This window comes from Arvicola amphibius, chromosome 14 (genome assembly GCF_903992535.2).
Source record: "Arvicola amphibius chromosome 14, mArvAmp1.2, whole genome shotgun sequence".
Classification (NCBI taxonomy): Eukaryota; Metazoa; Chordata; class Mammalia; order Rodentia; family Cricetidae; genus Arvicola; species Arvicola amphibius.
The window spans coordinates 44,505,744-44,525,958 of record NC_052060.1 but is presented as its reverse complement, the minus strand read 5'-3'; the positions used below and the strand labels follow the sequence as shown (position 1 = coordinate 44,525,958).

General features: G+C 42.7%; 1 protein-coding gene across 2 annotated transcripts in view; it reads left to right on the top strand.

The window, feature by feature from the left end:
- The window catches only part of LOC119801416 (microsomal triglyceride transfer protein), a 37,539-nt gene that overhangs the window by 4,336 nt on the left and 12,988 nt on the right, over window positions 1-20,215 (top strand). For both annotated transcript variants that reach the window (XR_005283186.2, XM_038311998.2), the window contains exons 2-12: window positions 1,576-1,763; window positions 2,917-3,060; window positions 7,758-7,865; window positions 9,545-9,661; window positions 9,948-10,087; window positions 10,761-10,911; window positions 11,898-12,055; window positions 13,451-13,619; window positions 14,249-14,356; window positions 17,790-18,002; window positions 19,657-19,868. Coding sequence is in view for 1 of the 2 variants with exons in the window: in XM_038311998.2 (XP_038167926.1) it covers window positions 1,576-1,763; window positions 2,917-3,060; window positions 7,758-7,865; window positions 9,545-9,661; window positions 9,948-10,087; window positions 10,761-10,911; window positions 11,898-12,055; window positions 13,451-13,619; window positions 14,249-14,356; window positions 17,790-18,002; window positions 19,657-19,868 (1,708 nt within the window). In the remaining variant the exon portion in view is untranslated. The remainder of the gene's footprint in view (window positions 1-1,575; window positions 1,764-2,916; window positions 3,061-7,757; window positions 7,866-9,544; window positions 9,662-9,947; window positions 10,088-10,760; window positions 10,912-11,897; window positions 12,056-13,450; window positions 13,620-14,248; window positions 14,357-17,789; window positions 18,003-19,656; window positions 19,869-20,215) is intronic.

The following is a 20,215-nucleotide window of genomic DNA, read 5'->3' as shown; positions in this document are numbered from 1 at the left end:
ATATGCATACTTTTTAAAGGGAAAGTAAGTTATGACATTCTGTTAGAGTTCCCTGGCAAAGCAGCCCCAGTGGCTCTAAGGAAGAACATGCATACTGCATCCTTCTTGGCTGCATCTGTGAGTACATACATAGAAAATAAAGCCAGTTTATGTGACATAAACTTTTTGTGCCTGAGAAAAATTTAATCCTTCCACTGTGTGTGTTGTGGGGATGAGGTAACCTGAGTTGGAAGCTGTGAACTTCTCCTTTGTGGGGTTTTTGTTTTGGCTCTCAGTACTGATTTCTATGCTATTTGATATTAAATCCCCCTGTCCAAATTTAAGGCATCTTAAGATTTTATATAGTTAGTTGCCTTTTTTTTCCAGGCACAGTTAATTTAAACTTATTTCTAGGTGGCTCTTAAATGTTCCAATTTTCTTAAAAATATCACACAAGCCAAGTGTGGTGGCACATAACCTTTAATCCCAGCACTTGGAAGGTGGAGACAGGAGGATCTTTGTGAGTCTGAGGCTAACCTGGTCTACAGAGTGAGTTCCAGAACCAAAGATACACAGAGAAACCCTGTCTTGAAAAAAAAGATGTATATTATTACACAATAATATGCCTGGTACAGATTTATTTCATTTTTATTCATTTATTTACTTTTGAGTTTTTGAGACATGGTCTCACGTTGTAGCTTAGGTTGGCATGGAACTCACTATGTAGTTCAAGGCTTGCCTGGAATTATTATATAGCCCAGGCTACCCTCAAACTTATAGGCATCTTCCTGTCTCAGTCTTCAAAGTTCTGGGATTATAGGTATAAACCACCATTACCCTGAAATGTTCTTTCAACAAGTTTGCTAATTAAGCTATAGAGAGAACTACAAAGAAATCATTCTAAGTGCAGCAAGTATGTCAAAGAACTGTCTCTCTGAAGACTAACACTTTTTTGACACTCAGCTGTTGAAATTAAAATCTTATCTACTATGGGGCTGTAATGACAGATCTGTGCTTTGATCAAAAGCACTTGGTACTCTTCCAGAGGAGCTGGGATTGGTTCCCTGCGTCCGCATGGTAGTTTACAACTATGAGCTATATAGCTCCAGTGCCAGGAAATCCAGTGCCCTCTTCTGGCTTCCTTGGGTACTGCATGCATTTAGTGTACATACATGCAGGCAAAATACTCATACACATAAAATTTTAAATGATCTTAATGAGTTTGTAAAGCAATTCTTGTCAAGACCTCTGCTTGAACTTACAGTCAAGTGATTCAAAGCAACATGACTGTTGCTTTATAAACCATCTTATGCTCAACCAGGGCAGTGTGGAGATGACTTGATTAAGTGATATAAACAGTGGTTTTCTGAAATGGAAGCTTGTTTGCATGCTCATCGGTTAATTTACTTCTGTGTGGGTTTTAAGCCAATGGCTTCAGTAGACAGAGAAGCACAGCATCTCTGGTTCAGCAGGTGCTTGTTAAGCTCCACTGAGCCTCAGTGAACTGAAAGAACGGAATGGTGGCAAGACAGTATGTTCTCAGGCCTGACAGGTGCCTGATGATTGAAACTTGACCCGTGCCCCTCTTTAATGCAGGTCACACAACTGGTCTCTCGTTAAATAATGAGCGGCTATACAAGCTCACGTACTCCACCGAAGTGTTTCTTGACGGGGGCAAAGGAAAACTGCAAGACAGCGTGGGCTACCGGATCTCATCTGATGTAGACGTTGTGTTACTGTGGAGGAATCCTGATGGTGACGATGACCAGCTGATCCAAGTCACGGTGGGCATTTTCTGTCAGAATGAAGAAGCAGCACCACACTAAGACTAGCTGCCAGAAACACATCATCCAGCAGCGCCTGGTTTGTGCTGTTGGTTATACTTGGCTTGCTGTCTTTCCCAAAAGCAAGCGAAGCATCCACAGTTTTTGAAGTTGTTGCTGATCATTAGTGAGTTTTCTCCAAATCATTGAAGCAGGCTGCTCCAGGCTACTGAGTAACTGAAGTCTGACCTCCAGTCCTATGTAGCATCTTAATATGAATAGGGACATTGTATTGGAACCCATTCAGAATGTCCTGGGAGGAAGGGATTTGCTATGCATGTCATGCAAGGAACCATGGAGATGCATTAGGGGAGGCCTCATTTAACGGGTAGAAGGGTAGAGTTGCTAATGAGGGACAGATTCTTTTAATGGACTGAGCCAAGTACTTCACAGAATGACCATGTTTGGTCAGCCATGATGGTTTAGGTTGGTAAGACTTTTTCTAATGTTGATACATTGTAATCCTATGGATTTCTTTTAAAATTAGTTACTGTCAGATAGGTGCACTGGACCAAATACTTGAAACAAATAGCTTTTTGTAGTAAGATTTATTGCAACCCATCTGACAATTCGTTGCTATTTCTTTGGATGCTTTTAGTGGGTGTTATATTTTCAAAATTGGACTAAGACATCACCGTCCATTCCTCTGAGTCATTATCACTAGGACAGCAAAGCTTCCCTGCAGAAAACATTGCCTGCATCCTTGTTCTGTAACTCGGCGGCTCCCCTTTCATTTCATAAACAAGGCAGCAGAATGGGCAGGAATGCTTTCAGACACCTTACAGACAGGGGGACGATGGGGTAGACAGCAGGTGCTCAATACCAGTGAGAAAAGTGGTAACGGCACGAAAGAGCCAAACTCAAGTTGCACATAACTCAAGAGCAGAGTTGAGCATTGTCACTATTGACTCGGGAAAATATTTCTCCTTTTTAGAGTGAACGTCAAGGTGAAGCTTCATAGCTTGGTTAAGGCACTTGTCACGTGATGTGAGTGACAAATGCTAGGGATCAACATTTGAAAAAATGGCGACCTCAAGTGGTCTCCTTCACCACTTTATTTTTAAGAGGCAGATGTGGGAATTTTTTTCTAATAACTTTTCTTTCTCTACCATAGATAACAGCTGTCAATGTTGAAAATGTGAACCAACAGAGAGGAGAGAAGAGCATCTTCAAAGGCAAAAACACAGCTAAGATCATAGGAAAGGACAACCTGGAAGCTCTGCAGAGACCCATGCTGCTTCATTTAGTCCGGGGAAAGGTAAGGGCTTGGTGGTGGTGGTGGGGGGGGAGTTCTCCCTCCTCCCTGTCGGCTCCCTTTCCGCAGGTAGGGCTCTAAGGGAATCATTGTTGCTACCTTTGTTCTCATGGAATCATTTCAAGAACTGAGGGGCAAAGGCTGCTGACTAAATGTCTCCGAACTAAATCAAATCATGCTCTGAGTTCTATTTCCTACCCTGCTTCTCTCTCTCCTACCCCTTCCTCATTAAAGTCTTTGTAACAGAATGAAGTATTGACTTATGGATGAGAAACACTGCTTTTAAAGCACATCTCTCATGAACTATTAAATTAGGAAGGATTCCAGAGCCAGCATAACCGAGACAATCATCACAGCGTGTTAATGCATTCAAGAAAGTAGGCAGATTAAAATGAAAGGTCAGAGCTTAGGTAAATAATGTTAATTTGTGAGGATGTCTGTCTAGACAAAGCTCAAGACTACATCTTGCTGTGTCACCTTAAAGATACAGCGGCTTTCAAAATATTTAGATCTTCTTTATAAATATACTTGGAAAAGCATTAAATATAGTAAAATGATGAGTGAATATTGTAATATCCATCTAGAAGCCCAGTGAGGAAATTGTGTGAACGCTCAGAAGTTTTATATATGATTGAAATCTAACTGATCTTATGCTCCTAATATGCTGGAACCGAGAAGCAATTGTGAACAGCAAATCATCAGGCATTCCACATTCTGTTAGGAACATTGTGGCCACACCGTGCACTCAAATTCAGTCACGAGGCAGAAATACAAGAGGGAGATGGGGAGTTACAGTTGTTGGTTTGCGTGCCTCCAAAGCTCAGCTTTCGACCCCAAAATAACGCTGAGAAGTGTTTTAACATGAAGACGTCAGAAACCTGGATGGCAAACCAGGATGCACATTTGGTTATGAAGTACTGAAAGGGGGACCAGAGGCTGGCGTGTGCTGTTGTCTCATGGGATCTGAACCCCAGCCTCTCAGAGTGCCTTTCTCTTTCTCCACCTGCCAGAGTCTTGACCTCCATTCAACCTTGGTCCCCATGTCCTTCTTTCTCTGGTGACATTCACACCCCTCTAGGCCAGCTGGTCACAACTGTTTGACTTCCCACCTTCCTGGTGCTTTGGAACCCACTCCTGGCCCCCCCCTCATTTCTCCTTTAGCCATCCATATTCATTGAAAGTTATACTTTTCAGCAGAGAAAATGCCCCATCCGCTTGTACACCAGCCCCTCCACTCCTGGCTCCATGCGTCTCTTCTTTCCCCTCCACTTTGTGTTGACTGGAGCAGCCATAAAGCCATAAAGCCTAACGTCCTCCAGGCCCACCACCCTTTGAGATCCCTTCTATTCAAGAGTGTCAAGTGCATTCTATTCTGTCTCCTGTCCATGGCAGCCGCGAGTTTCTCGGGAGCAGCAATCACGTCTCTCTCTTAGTGCTTCCAGCAACTTCACTAGTATAGTGAAAATTCCTGAGTGTTTGTGGAGTAAATTGACGCGAGCCTAAATGGGCCAGTCCTGGTTTATGATTCGGTTAGTTCGTGCTAAGTAAGGGGAACGCAATGCTTACGGCGTGCTGAGCTCTGCTGAAGACACCATGCACGTTGTCCCCTTCTGCTAGTCACAGACCTAGGTGGAACTTGAGTTCTGAAAAGTTAAGATTTCCAAAGGGCACAAAAGTGGCTGGTCACGAAGTTGGCATTTGAAGTACAGTCTCTGCCCTAAGTTCTGTGCCCCCTGTCCTCTCATTGCCCTCCTGGGCTGACTGGGGGATTGTCTATTTTATTCTTCCCTGCATGTATTCACTTACTTGATTTGCATATGGCTTAACTTTATTAACACAAAACATAGTTCTATCTTCTCTGGACCTCCAAAGTGGCAAGCTTCTTGAGCCCATTAAATATTAATTGCATTTATGATCTTAACCACAGCCTATCATTTACAACGCCTTTGCCAGAAGCTGAGTGCAAAGTCTTGTAGGACACACACACGAGGACTCAGTGGCCCCACTGTCCAAAGGCTGGGTGGAGCTGCCACATCACTGTTCCAGGGACACCGTTGTGCCGGCCCCGTGGGAGCTGTGGTTTGTGGTGATTCGCTGCAGCCACAGGTTAAAGTGCATCATTATCTCGCAATTGTACAATAAAGTACTTGGAAGAGGCTCGACCCTGTAGACTAAGCCGGCCACATCGATGTTAGAAAGGTCGTTGTCATCTCAGATTACAAGGAGAGAAACTGCAAAGGCGGGAAAACTGCTCTTGGGCAGCTTCGCCCTAGGCCAACATTAAGTTCTACACAAAATCCTGGGATCTCCAGAAAACCCTTTTGTTTTTAGAGCCCCTCTTTCTCCTCTCCCCATTTAGAACTCTCAAAGTTACATTTTGAAAGAGCCTAACAAAATACTTAGATACATATTCATTGCCTGTTTTCTTTCTCCCACGGTGACTGGTTGATCATGTGTAAGTGTTTCTGCGTGTTCTGATTTTGTCCCCAGGCAACAAACGAAGTTGGGAACATGGCAGTTACCTGTTAATTCATTAACACTGACAAGTAAAAGGTGCCCGTTTGGTTTCGGTTGTCCGTACTGCTAGAATTAAATTCGCCTCTTATCTTGCATTGGGTCCTGGTGTGGATCTGCTGTCTACACCTGGCTTTATAGCGCCTGCTCACACTGACCCTGCAGAGGAGCTGTGTGTGAGTGGTACCGGTCAAAGTCACCGTGCCTTCCCTTGCCTCCGTCCCATACTTCTTAGCTAGGCTCCGTCTCAGTGAGGTATCAAAGATAAAACGGTGAGTCCCTGTTTGCCGGGATCCGTTCTACTTATTTTTGCTGTTTAGGAAAGGATGTAAAATTGCCTTCCGTACTCAGCCCTTGAATTATGAGGGCATCTTCTTCCCTCTAAGGAAGCTGGCCCCGGATTTGATCACATGACTCTGGGCGTTCCCAGCAGTCTGCCTCGCCTCGCTCTCAGTTTGAGCTCCTTGGGTGGGTGGAACTCTCAGCTTGCTGTTCTCTGGACTCTGGTGACTGCGGTTGCAGATCGGAGGCCTGAGCCCTTGGGTATTGAGAATTCATTTCAGAACTAAGTGAAGTTATCAGCTTTATGGCCTGAACCCCATAAAGCACACTCAGCTCCTCTTGTGAAACAGTGTACTGAAGATTACTGCTGTGACAGCCGCACGGTCAGACGTCAGCGGTGCAGCTTATTAATATGGTCACCGTTAAGTAATTTGACATTGAGGACTCTGGATAAGGGTGTCATCTTTACTTTGGGTCAGATTGGTCTATTCTAAAAGTGAACGGTTTTAGCTTTTGAAACAGCAGCCATATAAAGGACAGGGGAAAAAAAAAAAAGGTGATTCCACTTTTCCAGCTGTGGGAAAACAACTACCAACAGGAAAAATCAAAACGTTTTGGTTGTCACTGAGTTTATGCTGGCCTGATTCCGTACCGTTATTGCTAAAGAAAGGAAATCCAGTTTACAGTATAGAGCATCAGAAAGCCAGCTTGGATCTGAGAAATTGCCTGTGGTTTGTTTGAGAATATGATCCTTGGATTTTCAGACAGTGAGGTCACTGTCACAGTTCCCTTTTAACCGCACTATTCCAACACTGAAGGACAACACAGTGGACGAGCTAACACCGATCACAGATACAGTAGCCAGAAAACCCGTCCCTAGCAGGGTGTGTCTAGGAAGTAAAAACAGAGAGTTGAGGCACTTGGGAGGTTAATTCAGGCACAATATTGTCTCCCAAGACACAGGGAATTTTTAGGTAGGCTGAATTACTCAGATTGGTATTAATGAAATTCAGCACATTATTGAACTTTGTATTTCATTTGAGATTTTCTGCCACTGCCTCTGTAGACCACAGTGATTTTTTACAGGGAAGGCGCCTCTGTCCTCTGCTTCTAAACTGCCGGAAGTGTTTGAAGTTGGTCCAACTTGAAAACAGCAGGCTGCCTTCTAAAACCTCTTTGCTTTTTTGTGCTGTTTCTTAACGATAGGTTGACTCATTAAACTGATAAAAGATGTGGTACCAATGAATGTCAGTGATAAAACAGGCAAGTGCTTCCGCTTCCTTCCTACTCCTGCCCGACCAATCTTCTCATTTCCAACTTTCTCTGCCTCCCGGTGAGAGCCTAAACAGTAGCCACAGGCAAGCTGTGCAGTAGAGACAACCCCGCCAGTCCTTCAACTTCTACCCATCTTCTGTGCTGAGTGGCTTCCATGCTCTGGAGCCCTTCGGCCCCCTGGGTTCCACTCATGGGCAAACCTGGCCCTGTCATAGCCTACAGACATCAGGCGTTCAGGGATCTTAGCTGCCACTTGTGGCCGTTGTCACTCTCTTCCCAGAGCCTTTTAGTCGTCGTTTAGTTTGTGTAAGAGAAACGCATGTGCCATGAACGAGAGGAATGCTCCCGGTTTCTCTTTCTTGCACAAGCCTGGTTTTCACAGAAATCCTGACTCTCTGTAATGACTGCCGTGTTCAGAACCTCCATTTTCAGCTCCTATGTTCCATTTCGTGATGACCCAGCTTCTCAGAAATAAAACCTGCTTCTTTTCACAAGAGAGAAATCACAGCTTTGTGCTAACAACATCTCACACAATCAGTAGGGTGAGAACCCGGCCCCTCCTCCCCATATTTAACCAGATCTGATAAACAATGTGTCATTGCTTCATTTTTATTTCTTTTTCTCTTTAGGTCAAAGAATTCTACTCATATGAAAATGAACCTGTGGGCATCGAAAATCTCAAGAGAGGCTTGGCCAGCTTATTTCAGATGCAATTAAGCTCTGGAGCCACCAATGAGGTACTTAGCGACAATTCTAAGAATTCTGGACCTTGGTGCTTGCCTGTAATCCCAGCAACCTGGGAGCTAAGGCCATATCGCAACTTTAAGACAGCCTGGGTAACTTCAGGAAACCCACCAGATCTCCATCGCCCTTATAAAAGCTGCATATGGCCTCTCGTGCGCTAGTACCCAGTGCAACAGGCAGAGACAGGCAAATTCTGAGAGTTCACGAGCTAGCCCTGTCTCAAGGGAATAAGGCAAAAAGAGATAGAGGAAACCACCTTTGGTCTTCTGTAGTCTACATGCATGCATATAAATGTGTACACACATACACACGGAATACACACATGCAGTTACCACATACACACACATGCATAACACATGCCTCCCAAGCAATAATAAAATATATAAAGGGCTGGGGATATGGATCAGCAGTAGAGAGCTTGTTGAGCATGCATGGGGCCCAGTTCAAATAAATAAATAGGCCAATAAATAAATCAGTCAGCATCTTGTCAATAGGTGTATCCAAATTGAAGGAATTTCTGCCTATTGAAATTCCACAGAAAGTTAGAACCGCGGTACTCTTTTAGAAAAGTTGTCTTAGGTTGGGCAGTCAGATTCATTTACATATAAAATTATTTATTGATTAAATACAAAGTTAAGGAATTGGAATCAATTATGTTAAAGGGACTTTGGGTAATTGTTGAATATGCAGAAAACTATGGGAATGCAATGGTTGTTAGGTGTCTCTGTTCTGATGTCTTGTGGGGAGCATATTAAAAATACATTCATGGATTTATCCCAAGGATGCTGAAATTATAGATAAGCAAAAAGCTGAATATCTTTCTTTCTTTCTTTTCTTTTTTTTTTTTTTAAGACAGGGTTTCTCTGTGTAACAGCCCTGGCTGTCCTGGAACTACCTCTGTAGTCCAGGCTGGCCTCGAACTCACAGAGATCCACCTGCCTCTACTTCCTGAGTGCTGGGATTAAAGGTGAGGGCCACCACCGCGTTTTAATTATCTCAGCTATTTGGAATTCAGTGTCAGTGGGCAGAATCACTACTTTACTCCAAGCCCCCTAATTCAGTGAGGAAATAGAAATGAGTTAGAGAGTTAAGTAGATCTCCAGCTATCAGATTTGAGTCACGCTGTACACCAGTCTTCCTGCCCTTAGTTCATCCAGTCCATGAGTGGCGAGCCAAGGGAATGCGCCTAGCCTGCTCCAGCAGCAGCAGATGTAGCGCCAGCAGGGGCCAAGGGGAAAGCTTGAGGGGTTAAACAGGGTCTAGAGTGGGATGTTTTTGTCTACACTCAGATTTTTATTATGAATGACAATGAATTTAGTTAATCCCATCTTGATACAGCCTTTAAAAACACCTCCCATTCCCCTGATAATTACCCACATGACTAGAGATTTCAGTTATGGTTGGGCAGTTTGTCCAAATCCTAAGCTCAGAGAGAAGTAGGAATTGCTCATGATTCTGGGGTCAAGCTGAGGGCATATTTTAAGACTCAACAAAAGAGAGAATCAGCATCCTGTAGGAGCTGTCAAGTACTTCTGCTTTTTGTTTTGACATCCTGCGGTAAGGTGGGGTTCTGCCATGGATGTCAGGAGCCCAGGAATCAAACCTCTTTCTGTGAGAAGGCAGATGCTCCACACAGTGTCCCAAGCATGACGCTCTTAACTTCCTGTTTTAGGTGGATATCTCTGGGGATTGTAAAGTGACCTACCAGGCTCAGCAAGACAAAGTGGTCAAGATTAAAGCCTTGGACACATGCAAAATTGAGAGGTCTGGATTTACAACAGTAAATCAGGTACGGCAGCTCTTGCTTTCTTTGAGGCATCCTATAGTGACATTCTGTAGAGATTTAAAGTACTAGAGAAGAACAAAGCAATATAACTTGAAGACATTTCTCCTTTTTAGGTTATGTTTTCCCATGTGTCAAATGAATAGATATTTCGGTGTGTTATGCGCGTGGGTGGTGGTGGGCAATGGTGTAAGAGGCACTCTTGAAAGTTGAAAGACAGCTGCCATTTGATCCATTTAAAGATTAAGAACAATTACTTTCTACTTATTCACTTATTTGTTTACTTACACAGGTGTTGGGTGTCAGTTCAAAAGCCACCTCTGTCACCACCTATAAGATAGAGGACAGCTTTGTCACGGCTGTCTTTGCAGAAGAGACAAGGGCTTTTTCCTTGAACTTCCTAAAGACCATTGCAGGAAAAATAGTATCGAAGTAAGACAATGCCAAAATTTTTATTTTCCTTCATATATTATTGTATTTAACTTTTTCTTGTATACATTATTGTATTTGATTTGTAAATAGGTGTGTGTGAGTGTGTGTGTGTGTGTGTGTACGCATGTGCATGCCCACCAGGCTTCTTTATTTCAACTGCAAATTCCTTGAAAAAATTGAATTCAACTTGTTCATCTTCATTTTTCACACAATCTAAAGTAATACATGTGAAATACTAGTTTTTCCTGTCTTTTGATGACAGAAAGATTAAGTTCTAGAAAAGAATCACTATTGAGACCATTTTTTTGGAATAAGCTTTGCTGACCAGCTTGGTTAGTAGATGGCACGTGATTGCCTTGAGCATGGTTTTCAGAAAGCAGGTCCAAACTCAAAAGGGCTGACATCCCGTGTCTTGTCCAGCATCGAGGCAGAATTTCAGGTATTTTGAAAGTCTAGACTTAAACTCCCAAGTCTTTGAATAAAACAGTTATACCAGAAAAATTTTGTAATTTTGTGGGGTTTAAGGTGTCGCTGGAGATGGTGCAGCGTGAGTGTAAACGTAGATTGTTTGGTTTTGTGTTTTCTGAAAGAACCGCAGTTTTTGTACCCCCCCCCCCACACACACACATACATAAAATCTTACCCTATGCTGTTTCCATCTGGTTCTGCACAGGCAGAATTTGGAGCTGAAGACGACTGAAGCAGGTCCGAGGCTGGTACCTGGGAAGCAAGTTGCAGGTGTAATTAAAGCGCTTGACTCGAAGTACACAGCCATTCCCATAGTGGGGCAGGTCCTCCCTAAGACCTGCAAGGGCTGCCCTTCTGTGAGTATGAGCAAACCCAGGACTAACGCTGGATTGGAACTGATCCCTTCCCACCTTCCTTCCTCCCTCTTTCCTCTTTCCCTCCCTTTCTTCCCTACTTTCTTGCTTTTCTATCTCCCTCCCTTCCTTTCTTCTCTCTCTTGCTCCCTTCTTCCCATCCTTCCTACCTTCTTTCTCTATCTCCTTCTTTCCTTCCTTCCTTCATCCCTCCTTTCTTTCTGCAGCAAAAAATATCAGCTAATTCTACGAAGGAATCAGTCATTTTAATACAGACCGCATGGTGATTTACCACACAGTTAACAGTCATGGACAGAATCTAGCATTCTATGCAATGAGGTAAAAAAAAAAATACAGACATGAGGAAGTTAAATTGTTGGCTTGTTTCAAAACTGAAAGATGCCACTGATTAGAAGTATTACTATTTTCAAAACCATTGTCCAATAGCTGTAGTGTGTGAGAAAATGACCTTTTCCTCAATATTGCTGCCCTATAAGCATAGATACAGTATCTGAACAGTTCAAAGCCCAACGACAACATGGCACTAAATTTCACCGTGAGGCGAGTAGGGAGCTCAAAGTATTTGAAGATTTAATTTTCAGCAAGTTAGAAAAGGGGTGCAGCTGTGCAGCAGATATCACTTTGCCCTTCCCAAACACCAGACGCTCTGCTAGCAGTTAAAAGTCTGCACACTTTCAGTAATATGCTCAAAGTCTGGCCTCAGATGCTGTTATCACGACAGTCACTGGGACCAACACATCCAACCATCACTTGGCTCTTGTCCAAGGTCCCGCAAGTTCAGCACTAACTGAAGAAAAAAAACAGTATTGTGGAGGCGTGGCCTCCAGGGGAAGCAGGCCGCTGTATTTGCTTCCAGCTTCATACAACATACGAAATGATCTGGGTGACCACTGTGTCTCTGTGGAGACTACTGCCTTTGTAAACTGGGATCAGAATGAGCTCAGCTGCCCCGTGCCTGTGTTTTGCAGCTGGCAGAGCACTGGCAGTCTATCAGAAAACACCTGGAGCCTGACAACTTGTCCAAGGCCGAGGCCGTCAGCAGCTTCCTGGCCTTCATCCAGCACCTTAGGACTGCAAAGAGAGAAGAGATCCTGCAGATTCTGAAGGCAGAGAAGAAGGAAGTGCTGTAAGCCCACACTATTGCTCGGGGTTGTCTGCAGGAGAATGGTTTACACTCTTACTGTCTTTATTTTTTTTTTTAAAAAAAAAATTCATTTACTTTATGTGTTTGAACACTGCTACATGTATGTATGTACACCATGTGTGCCAGTTGTCCCTGGAGGTCAGAAGAGGGTATTGGGTCCTCTGGAACTGGGGTCACGGGTTGTTGTGAGCTGCCATATGGGTGCTGGGAATTATACCTGGTTCTTCTGCAAGAGCAGCTGCACCCTAAATCACTGAGCCATGTCTCCAGTCCTGTTGTTTTTGTTGTGTAAGAAGGACCCCTTTCAGTATTCTATCCTACCTGCAAACCCGTGCTTCTGCTGGCCTGCATTCTCTAGCTGCTCTGTCACAGGTCAGTAACATAATGCTCACTCCGCTGGAGGTACACCAGTTCTCACACTGATTCTCATGACTGTTGTTTTGTGTCCAAGAGTCTAAATTAGTACTGCCTTGGCTTTACAGTTATGCTCTGGTATGGGGGTTGCTTCACTTCTATGGAATTGTGTTCTCAGGCTATTAATCAACTTTGTCTTGATTAATCAGGTTGCTTGATTTTTCAGGTTGCTCTGTAGTCCAGGCTAACCTGAAACTTACTATGTAGCCCAGGCTAGCCTTGAACCTGGGTTGATCCTCCTGCCTCAGCCTCCTTAGTGCTAGAATTACAGGACTGAGCCACTATGAGCATGAGGTCAGTATGTAGTATTTATATTCATTATTCATATTCACATTCATTCATATGTTCATTAGCATGAAAAATCAGTTACAAATTTTATCATGCCCAGACTCAAGTAACCAAAGATATTTTTCATGGCTAGTTTTTAACTAGAATCTTTCTGTGGAAGACAATAACACATCTGTTGTGAATAAAATAGAGCTATACCATGGCATCTTTATTTCTGAAGGGAAAACACTTCCCTCTTATGTATGAATTTAAAATAGTTGCCCATTTTCTATCAGTAATGGTGCTTTGGTTAAACTAGGCGTTTGAGAAATGTGTATATTTACAAATCTAATTAGAGAAAAGTATTTATTCTGGCACTTCAGCTTCTATGTGTTACTCACATAGAGAACATTTTGAGCCTAATTTGTGATTTTATGCACATAATTTTAACATACAAATCTTCAAGTTGTATTTTGCTTAGGCAAGCATAGTGTAGCAGTTTGTATGTTCTGAGAAGAAAGAGAAAGAGAATCAGAGAAGCTTAAGTAGAATTAAGAGATCTTTTGAAGAATGTATTATTCATACTTTTTGTTCAAAGGAAAAATGTACGTCTTTAGGAAGTTCAAGTTAATGAGTGGCAGATTTGTAGCAATTCCGTTGTAAGCACTGGTACCTGAAGAGACGCCTCCATTACAGGCCTCAGCTGGTGGATGCTGTCACCTCCGCTCAGACTCCAGACGCCTTGGAAGCCATCCTGGACTTTCTGGATTTCAAAAGCGACAGCAGCATTGTTCTCCAGGAGAGGTTCCTCTATGCCTGCGGATTTGCCTCCCACCCCGATGAAGAACTCCTTCGAGCCCTCCTTGTAAGTCAGGGATACTGGAAAGACAGTGACCCTGGACTGGGGTGTAGGAAGGCCTTGGTGTGGATCCAGTCAGAGACGAGGTCGAGAGCGAGCCCTCCTAGCTCTCACATTCTGAGTTCGCTGGCCTCTTTTCTGTGCATCAGTCAGCAGCAGCACAGCAAACCTTCTCACTTAGGGTCTTCGCAGGCCTAGTGACCATCACAGCCTATGCTTTGTGACAGTCTGACAATTATGGCCACCTATCTTACATGTGGCAAAGAAGAGAACACTGGAGCTGAGAGTCTATGTGATGTTTCCATAAACAGTTAAATTACTTTCACTTCAGAAATATTCATCTGTTTCTACATACACATTGATGTCCCTGGTTCATATAAAGACTCGACTAACCTGAATAATCAAACCCCTGAACCCTGAAGGGTTCACAGACAGGAAATAAGATCACCTTATAAGGTTGGGCATTCTAATAATCCTTCATGCAAAACTAAACAGCACGTTTCTAAGTGTCTCAAAAAAATTCTGGACTTGTTGTCTAGAAACACAGGATCATTTCCTCTAGATATTTGTTACTTTATTAACTAAAAGTGTCCCTTTGGAATGCTGGAGTGTTCTGATGGCCTGTTTGTCCACAGAGTAAGTTCAAAGGCTCGTTTGCGAGCAACGACATCCGAGAAACAGTTATGATCATCATCGGAGCCCTTGTCAGGAAACTGTGCCAGAATGACGGCTGCAAGCTCAAAGTAAGTGCCACTGGCCCATGTCCTGCTGCCCAGACTGCCCAGTATAATCCACGCTGCCAGCATGGCCACTCCCCAGCCCCCAGCTTCCCTTTTCCTTTTTGCCTACCAGTCATTCCCATCTCCCGTACTTCACGGTTGAGCTGCCCATTAGCTTTCTTGCTTAATTCTGTTTCTCACTGGGATGTAAGCTCCACACAGTTTCAGATCTCAAGTTTACATCCTTCTTTGATTTTGAGCTAATTCTTGTATGGGAATTAGTTAAGGGTCCTCATTCATTCTTCTGTATATGAATGTACATTTTTCTCAAAGCCATTATTGAAGACACTATTTTCCCCTATTGCATATTCTTGGCATTTTTGTGAAAAAAAAATCATTTGACCATTGCTGTGTAGACCTATTTATTCCAGACTGATACCACTGGCTGTTGCTTCTATAAATTTATACCAACACCATGCCATTTTTATGACTGTGGCTTAGTGCTGTATTTTAAAATACAGTAAGGTGATGTCTCTAGCTTTGTTCTTTTTGTTCAGTTCCTTTGGCCATTCAGTAACTTTTTTATTCTGTACAGATTTTAGAATTCTATTTTTTAGTTCTATGAAGAATGCCATTGATATGTTTATATGGATTGCATTGAGTCTGCAGATGGCTTTGGATCATATTCACTAATGATATCAATTCTTTCAGCGTGGAAGATCCTTTTACTTATCAGTGATATCTTCAGTTGTTTAAATCACCATTTCCTAGTGTTCGGTATACAGTGTCTCCCTTCCTGGGTTATAAATACTCCTCAGTATTTTTGATGCTGTTATAAAAGGGCTGCTTTCTTAACTTCCTTCTCAGACATTGCTGATATTTGGAAGCACTACTGTTGTTGGTTGACATTGTGTCCTGCCACTTTACCAGGTCCATTTATCAGTGCCAGCAGTGAGACAGTGGACTCTGTAGGCTTCCCTGGGTTTAAAGTCATCTGGCCATGAAACATACTTATTTTCCTACTTAATGGCTGTTATTTCTATTTCTTGGCTAGTTATTATGGCTCGGACTAAGCACACTGATGAATAGTAGTGCCCACTGAACATTCTTGTCTTGTTCCTGAGAAACCTTCAGCTTTTCATTGTGTAGTGTGCTGGCAATGAATTCACCACCTATGGCTTTTATCATGTGGGACATTCCTTCTACATCTAATTTGTAGAGCGTTATCAGAACCGGAGGTACCATTTTGTCTCGTGCCTCTTCTGCATCTGTTAAGATGGCCATATTGTTTTGGCCTTCACTCTGCTGATATGGTCAGTTGCATTTGTTGGTTTGCATATCTCCGAGGATATCCAATGTATTATTAAGCATATGGCTCAGATACATATGCTTGCCCCAAGTGGAGCTTGGGTTTCAATAGCAAGCATTTAAAAGAAAGTCAGGTGTTTCCTTGTTGACTTTGTCTGGGTGACCTGTAAAGTCCTATGTATTTCTTGGGTTGCAGTGTGTCCCCTTTCATATCTCAGATGCTCTGTTGTTGCATGTGTGTATGTCGATACTTCTTACTGTTCTCTTGATGACTTAACCCTTTACCACAATTGAATGATCTTCTTTGTCTCTTTTGAGTGATGTGTATAGTATAGCTCTTGTCCTTAGAAGTTGTGGGACTCTACAGCTTCTTCCTTGATTGGAACTTTTTCTGTGATTAGTGCAGTCTTCATATGTGAGTTTTGGTGATGTGAATTTACTTGCTACTGATCACCCAGAACTTCGTATCTTAGTCATATTTGCTAAAGTGTCTTTGCTTGTCTGAGTAGGCTATCAAATCTCTCATCTGTTCCATTAAAAAAGAGAAAATAATTCACTTCATAAACATAACTAAATATGGAAAACCAAGTGAATTAAAATCTAGAAATATCTTCTATAAATGGAACCTGTGTGCTTGTTTCCCCAACCCGAATAATCACACAAAAATTATATTAATTACAATACTGTTTTACCAATGTCTTAGCCATATTCTTAGATAACTCTTATATCTTAAATTAACCCATCTTTATTAATCTATGTATCATCACGAGGCTGTAGCCTACCAGTAAGGTTACTGCGTTTCTCTCCTTCAGCAGCTAAATGGCATCTCTTACTTCATCATCTTTCTCCCAGCATTCAGTTTAGTTTTCCCACCTAGCTCTATTCTAGCCTGCCATAGGACAAAGCAGCTTCTTTATTTTTTGCAGCTTCTTTATTAACCAATGGTAATAAACATATTTACAGTGTACAGAGGAGAATCCCACATCAAATATCAATTAAAAGCCTGTTTTCCTATTTTACAAGGTTAAAATGCTGAATATATATATAGTCCCTTCCTCCCTATTCTTATTATGAGTAGTGTTAGATCCTCTTTCCTCTGCTAAAGAAAGACATCACTGTTTTTTCTTCCAAATGCTTGCTGTTAAAAACCATATGGAGGATCATTCTTGATACCAAATGGTTCCACAGGAAGCAGCTGAAGATAGAATGCAGGATAGGCATTCAAGAAAGGACCAGCAACAACAAGGATGCTGAACATGACTATCAGATTTGACAGAAATCAAAGTTAGTATTGCATCTAAGATATTAAAAAATGAAAGATCTCTATATTTCCAACTTCAATAGTTATTAAACAGCTGATTTTTAAAATCTATTTCTGTGTTCAACTTTGTGGCTAAAGACACAATCCATACATAAAAGCACCCAGTCAGCATTATTTACTGAGTATTGACTTTATACTAGGTATAATAGCAATCCTTTAATATAAAGATGCACAGAATATCATACCACCCCCAAAGAATTTCTTGTCAGTTTATCACCTGCAAAAATATCAATACAGTGAGCCCCCTGCCTGCGGGGATTTTCCATTGGAGACTTAACGAGCCGTAGGTTGAAAGTAGGGAGGGGAAATGCATATGCAGTGGCCCAACACAGCATAGCCACTCACTCACAGCCACCTTATACCGAGTACAACAGATATTCTAGAGATGGCTCAAGTAAGCAGGAGGGGGCACATAGATTCCATGTAAACATTGTTTGATTTTTGTCTAAGAATCCCAAGCACCCATGAATCGTGGTATCACTAGGGGGTCCAGGAGCCAACCCCTTGGATACTGTAGTATTAAACCATGAACGAAGGGATCTGGGGTATGGAGCCACAGTTGTCTTTGAGGTGTGGAGGAAGTTTCCTCCATGTAGAATAACTTAGCTTTCTCTGGAAGTGTGCTGACTGTGCGCATTTGGGGTGTGTTAAACACTAAATGCCTGTTACTACTTATGCTCTGCTTCTCTAGAGCACATAGCATGCCTTTGAGAAGACTTAGTACCTTCAGCAAACTGTACTTGGCAGGCAAAGCAAGGTTCCTAAAAGTTTATGTTTTCTTGTCTGAGCGTGTCATTGGGCATTTGTCTGAGGTGTGTGGTGTTGTAGGCAGTGGTGGAAGCTAAGAAGCTAATCCTGGGAGGACTTGAAAAGCCAGAGAAAAAGGAGGACACGATGATGTATCTGTTGGCTCTGAAGAACGCCTTGCTTCCCGAAGGCATCCCGCTCCTTTTGAAGTATGCGGAGGCTGGAGAAGGTCCTGTCAGCCACCTGGCTACCACTGTGCTCCAGAGATACGATGTTTCCTTCATCACAGACGAGGTAAAGACCTTAGCAGAAGGAGGGAGAAAAAACACTTCTGGTAAACCAAATGCCATGTCCTCTCAAGTCTCTCTGCTTTTGGTTTTGGTTTTTCTCCACCACCCCACCCCTTTGCTTAGAAATAACTCTTTAAGTTGTATTTAAGGCTTTTCTAAATCAGCCTCATATTTTGAACAGATAATTCCTGTATGCTGAAACACAACTTCTTATTTTAAGAAACAAATTCTAGTAGTTGGCCAGGTAGCTAAATCCTCCTTAGAAATATCTTTGCTTTTGTGCATTGCTAACGTTTTCAGCTGGCTGGATTGTGTGGTCTCACCTGCTCACGTATGGTGTTCTAGAAGCCGCCGGCATTGTGACTTTGTTAGAGCCGGGAGTGCTTCAGTGCAGAGTGTTTTTCCACTGAGGACGCTCTCTGCAGCTGAGTGTCCTCTTGCCGCTTTTGAAAGACAGTTGGCTGTGAAGCATGAGGTGTGGGCTTTTAAGAAAGACCAACCTCACTGTCGTTCTGGGTGGTTCTCCCCCAGTTGTTTGTTCTCGGGTGAGTTATTGAATTCCTACAAGTCTGAGAGCAAGGGCAAGATTGAGGAGAGAGAAAAAGGCAAGAGGCAAGGAGAACTGAAGAAAATGGCCTGGTGCGTGTAGAATAAAGATTCAAGGGAGGTGTTGTAATCCCTTATAGAAAGCAATCCTTGAAGGAACTAAAGTAGCCCTGTGAAACCTGTATTCATTCCTCCTGGGGCCAATGCTTCTGTGACCTAATTCTGGTCCATTAGACCTTACCTGTCTAGGGTCCTGCCCCCGTACCACCACCACACTGATGGCCACATGTAAACATTGGAGAGACACATTCAAGCCAAAGCGATTGGTGCAGAATGCCGAATTGGGGGATTGCGCATGAGTTGGGCCTGGGGATGTTTAGAAACTGTTTCTACTTTTAGTGTGAACATAAAACTGCTTTTGGAAACAGGCACATTAAATTTTCTATTGAGAAAGAGAGGAAGGGAATCTGAGGTACTGTACTACAAGAAAATACCAGTTCCTATTGCCTTCTCCCCCCAAATTCCCATCGCCACCACAGGAGCCTTGGGGACTAGAGTAGGTAATGCCAAGCACTGTCACAATAACACAGGAACTGAAAACCCTCACAGCTGACCCACAGTTTGCTCCTCATGCTGTGTCTAACATGGGTTAGAGGATATGTGCCTATGTGTTCATGGCAGTCATGAAAGAGATGCAGAAGGTATGGCAGGTCTTAACTGCCTCCGCCTTAGAGACAATTACATCAGTTCTGCTCATGGTCCATGCTAGCCTAGTCACATAGAATCAGCTTAACTGCAAAGGAATCTAGCACATGTAATCGCACACATATATCTAAATAAACACTTGCTATTTTCACTGCAATATCAATTTTAAATTATTATATTAATTTATTGAGAGAGAGAGAGAGTCACCATGGCACACATAGAGAGTTCAGAGAGCTACCTTTTGAAGTCAGTTCTCCCCTCCATCATGTGGGTCCAGAGGGTTGAACTCATGTTCTCATGTTGTCAGGCTTGGTCACAGCCACCTTTACCTGATGACCCACCTCACTGTCCCTCCAATATCAACCTTAAACTCCTTGGGTGTGCTGAGATTAAGCATCTTCTAATAGGTGAAGAAGACCTTGAACAGGATATACCACCAGAATCGTAAGGTTCATGAAAAGACCGTGCGCACAGCTGCTGCTGCTGTCATCTTAAAGAACAACCCATCCTACATGGACGTGAAAAACATTCTGCTGTCTATTGGGGAACTTCCCAAAGAAATGAATAAGTACATGCTCACCTTTGTGCGAGACATCCTGAATTTTGAAATGCCCTCAAGGTAAGATGCATTCCGTATGCCTCTTCCTACTCAAGCCGATTTGTGTATTGATATGGTGCACACATAGTTAATAATCATGACTTGGTCATTACACAGGGTAGTGTTACATAAATCCAATGAATGTCAAATTTCCCCAAAGAAACTCTTTAGTGAGTCAGATAAAACAGCATGCCTTTCACTGGCCGAGATTTGGAACTTGGGGTAGTATGGTAAATTATGTTTGGAATGTTTTCAACAGGACTATTTTCATAAGCAGCACAATGAGACAAAGCGTGTCCTCAGAAAACAGTCTTTCATCTTAACTTTTCCGATGTAGGGAAGTTTGAAGACTTCTATCCGTGGCCCAG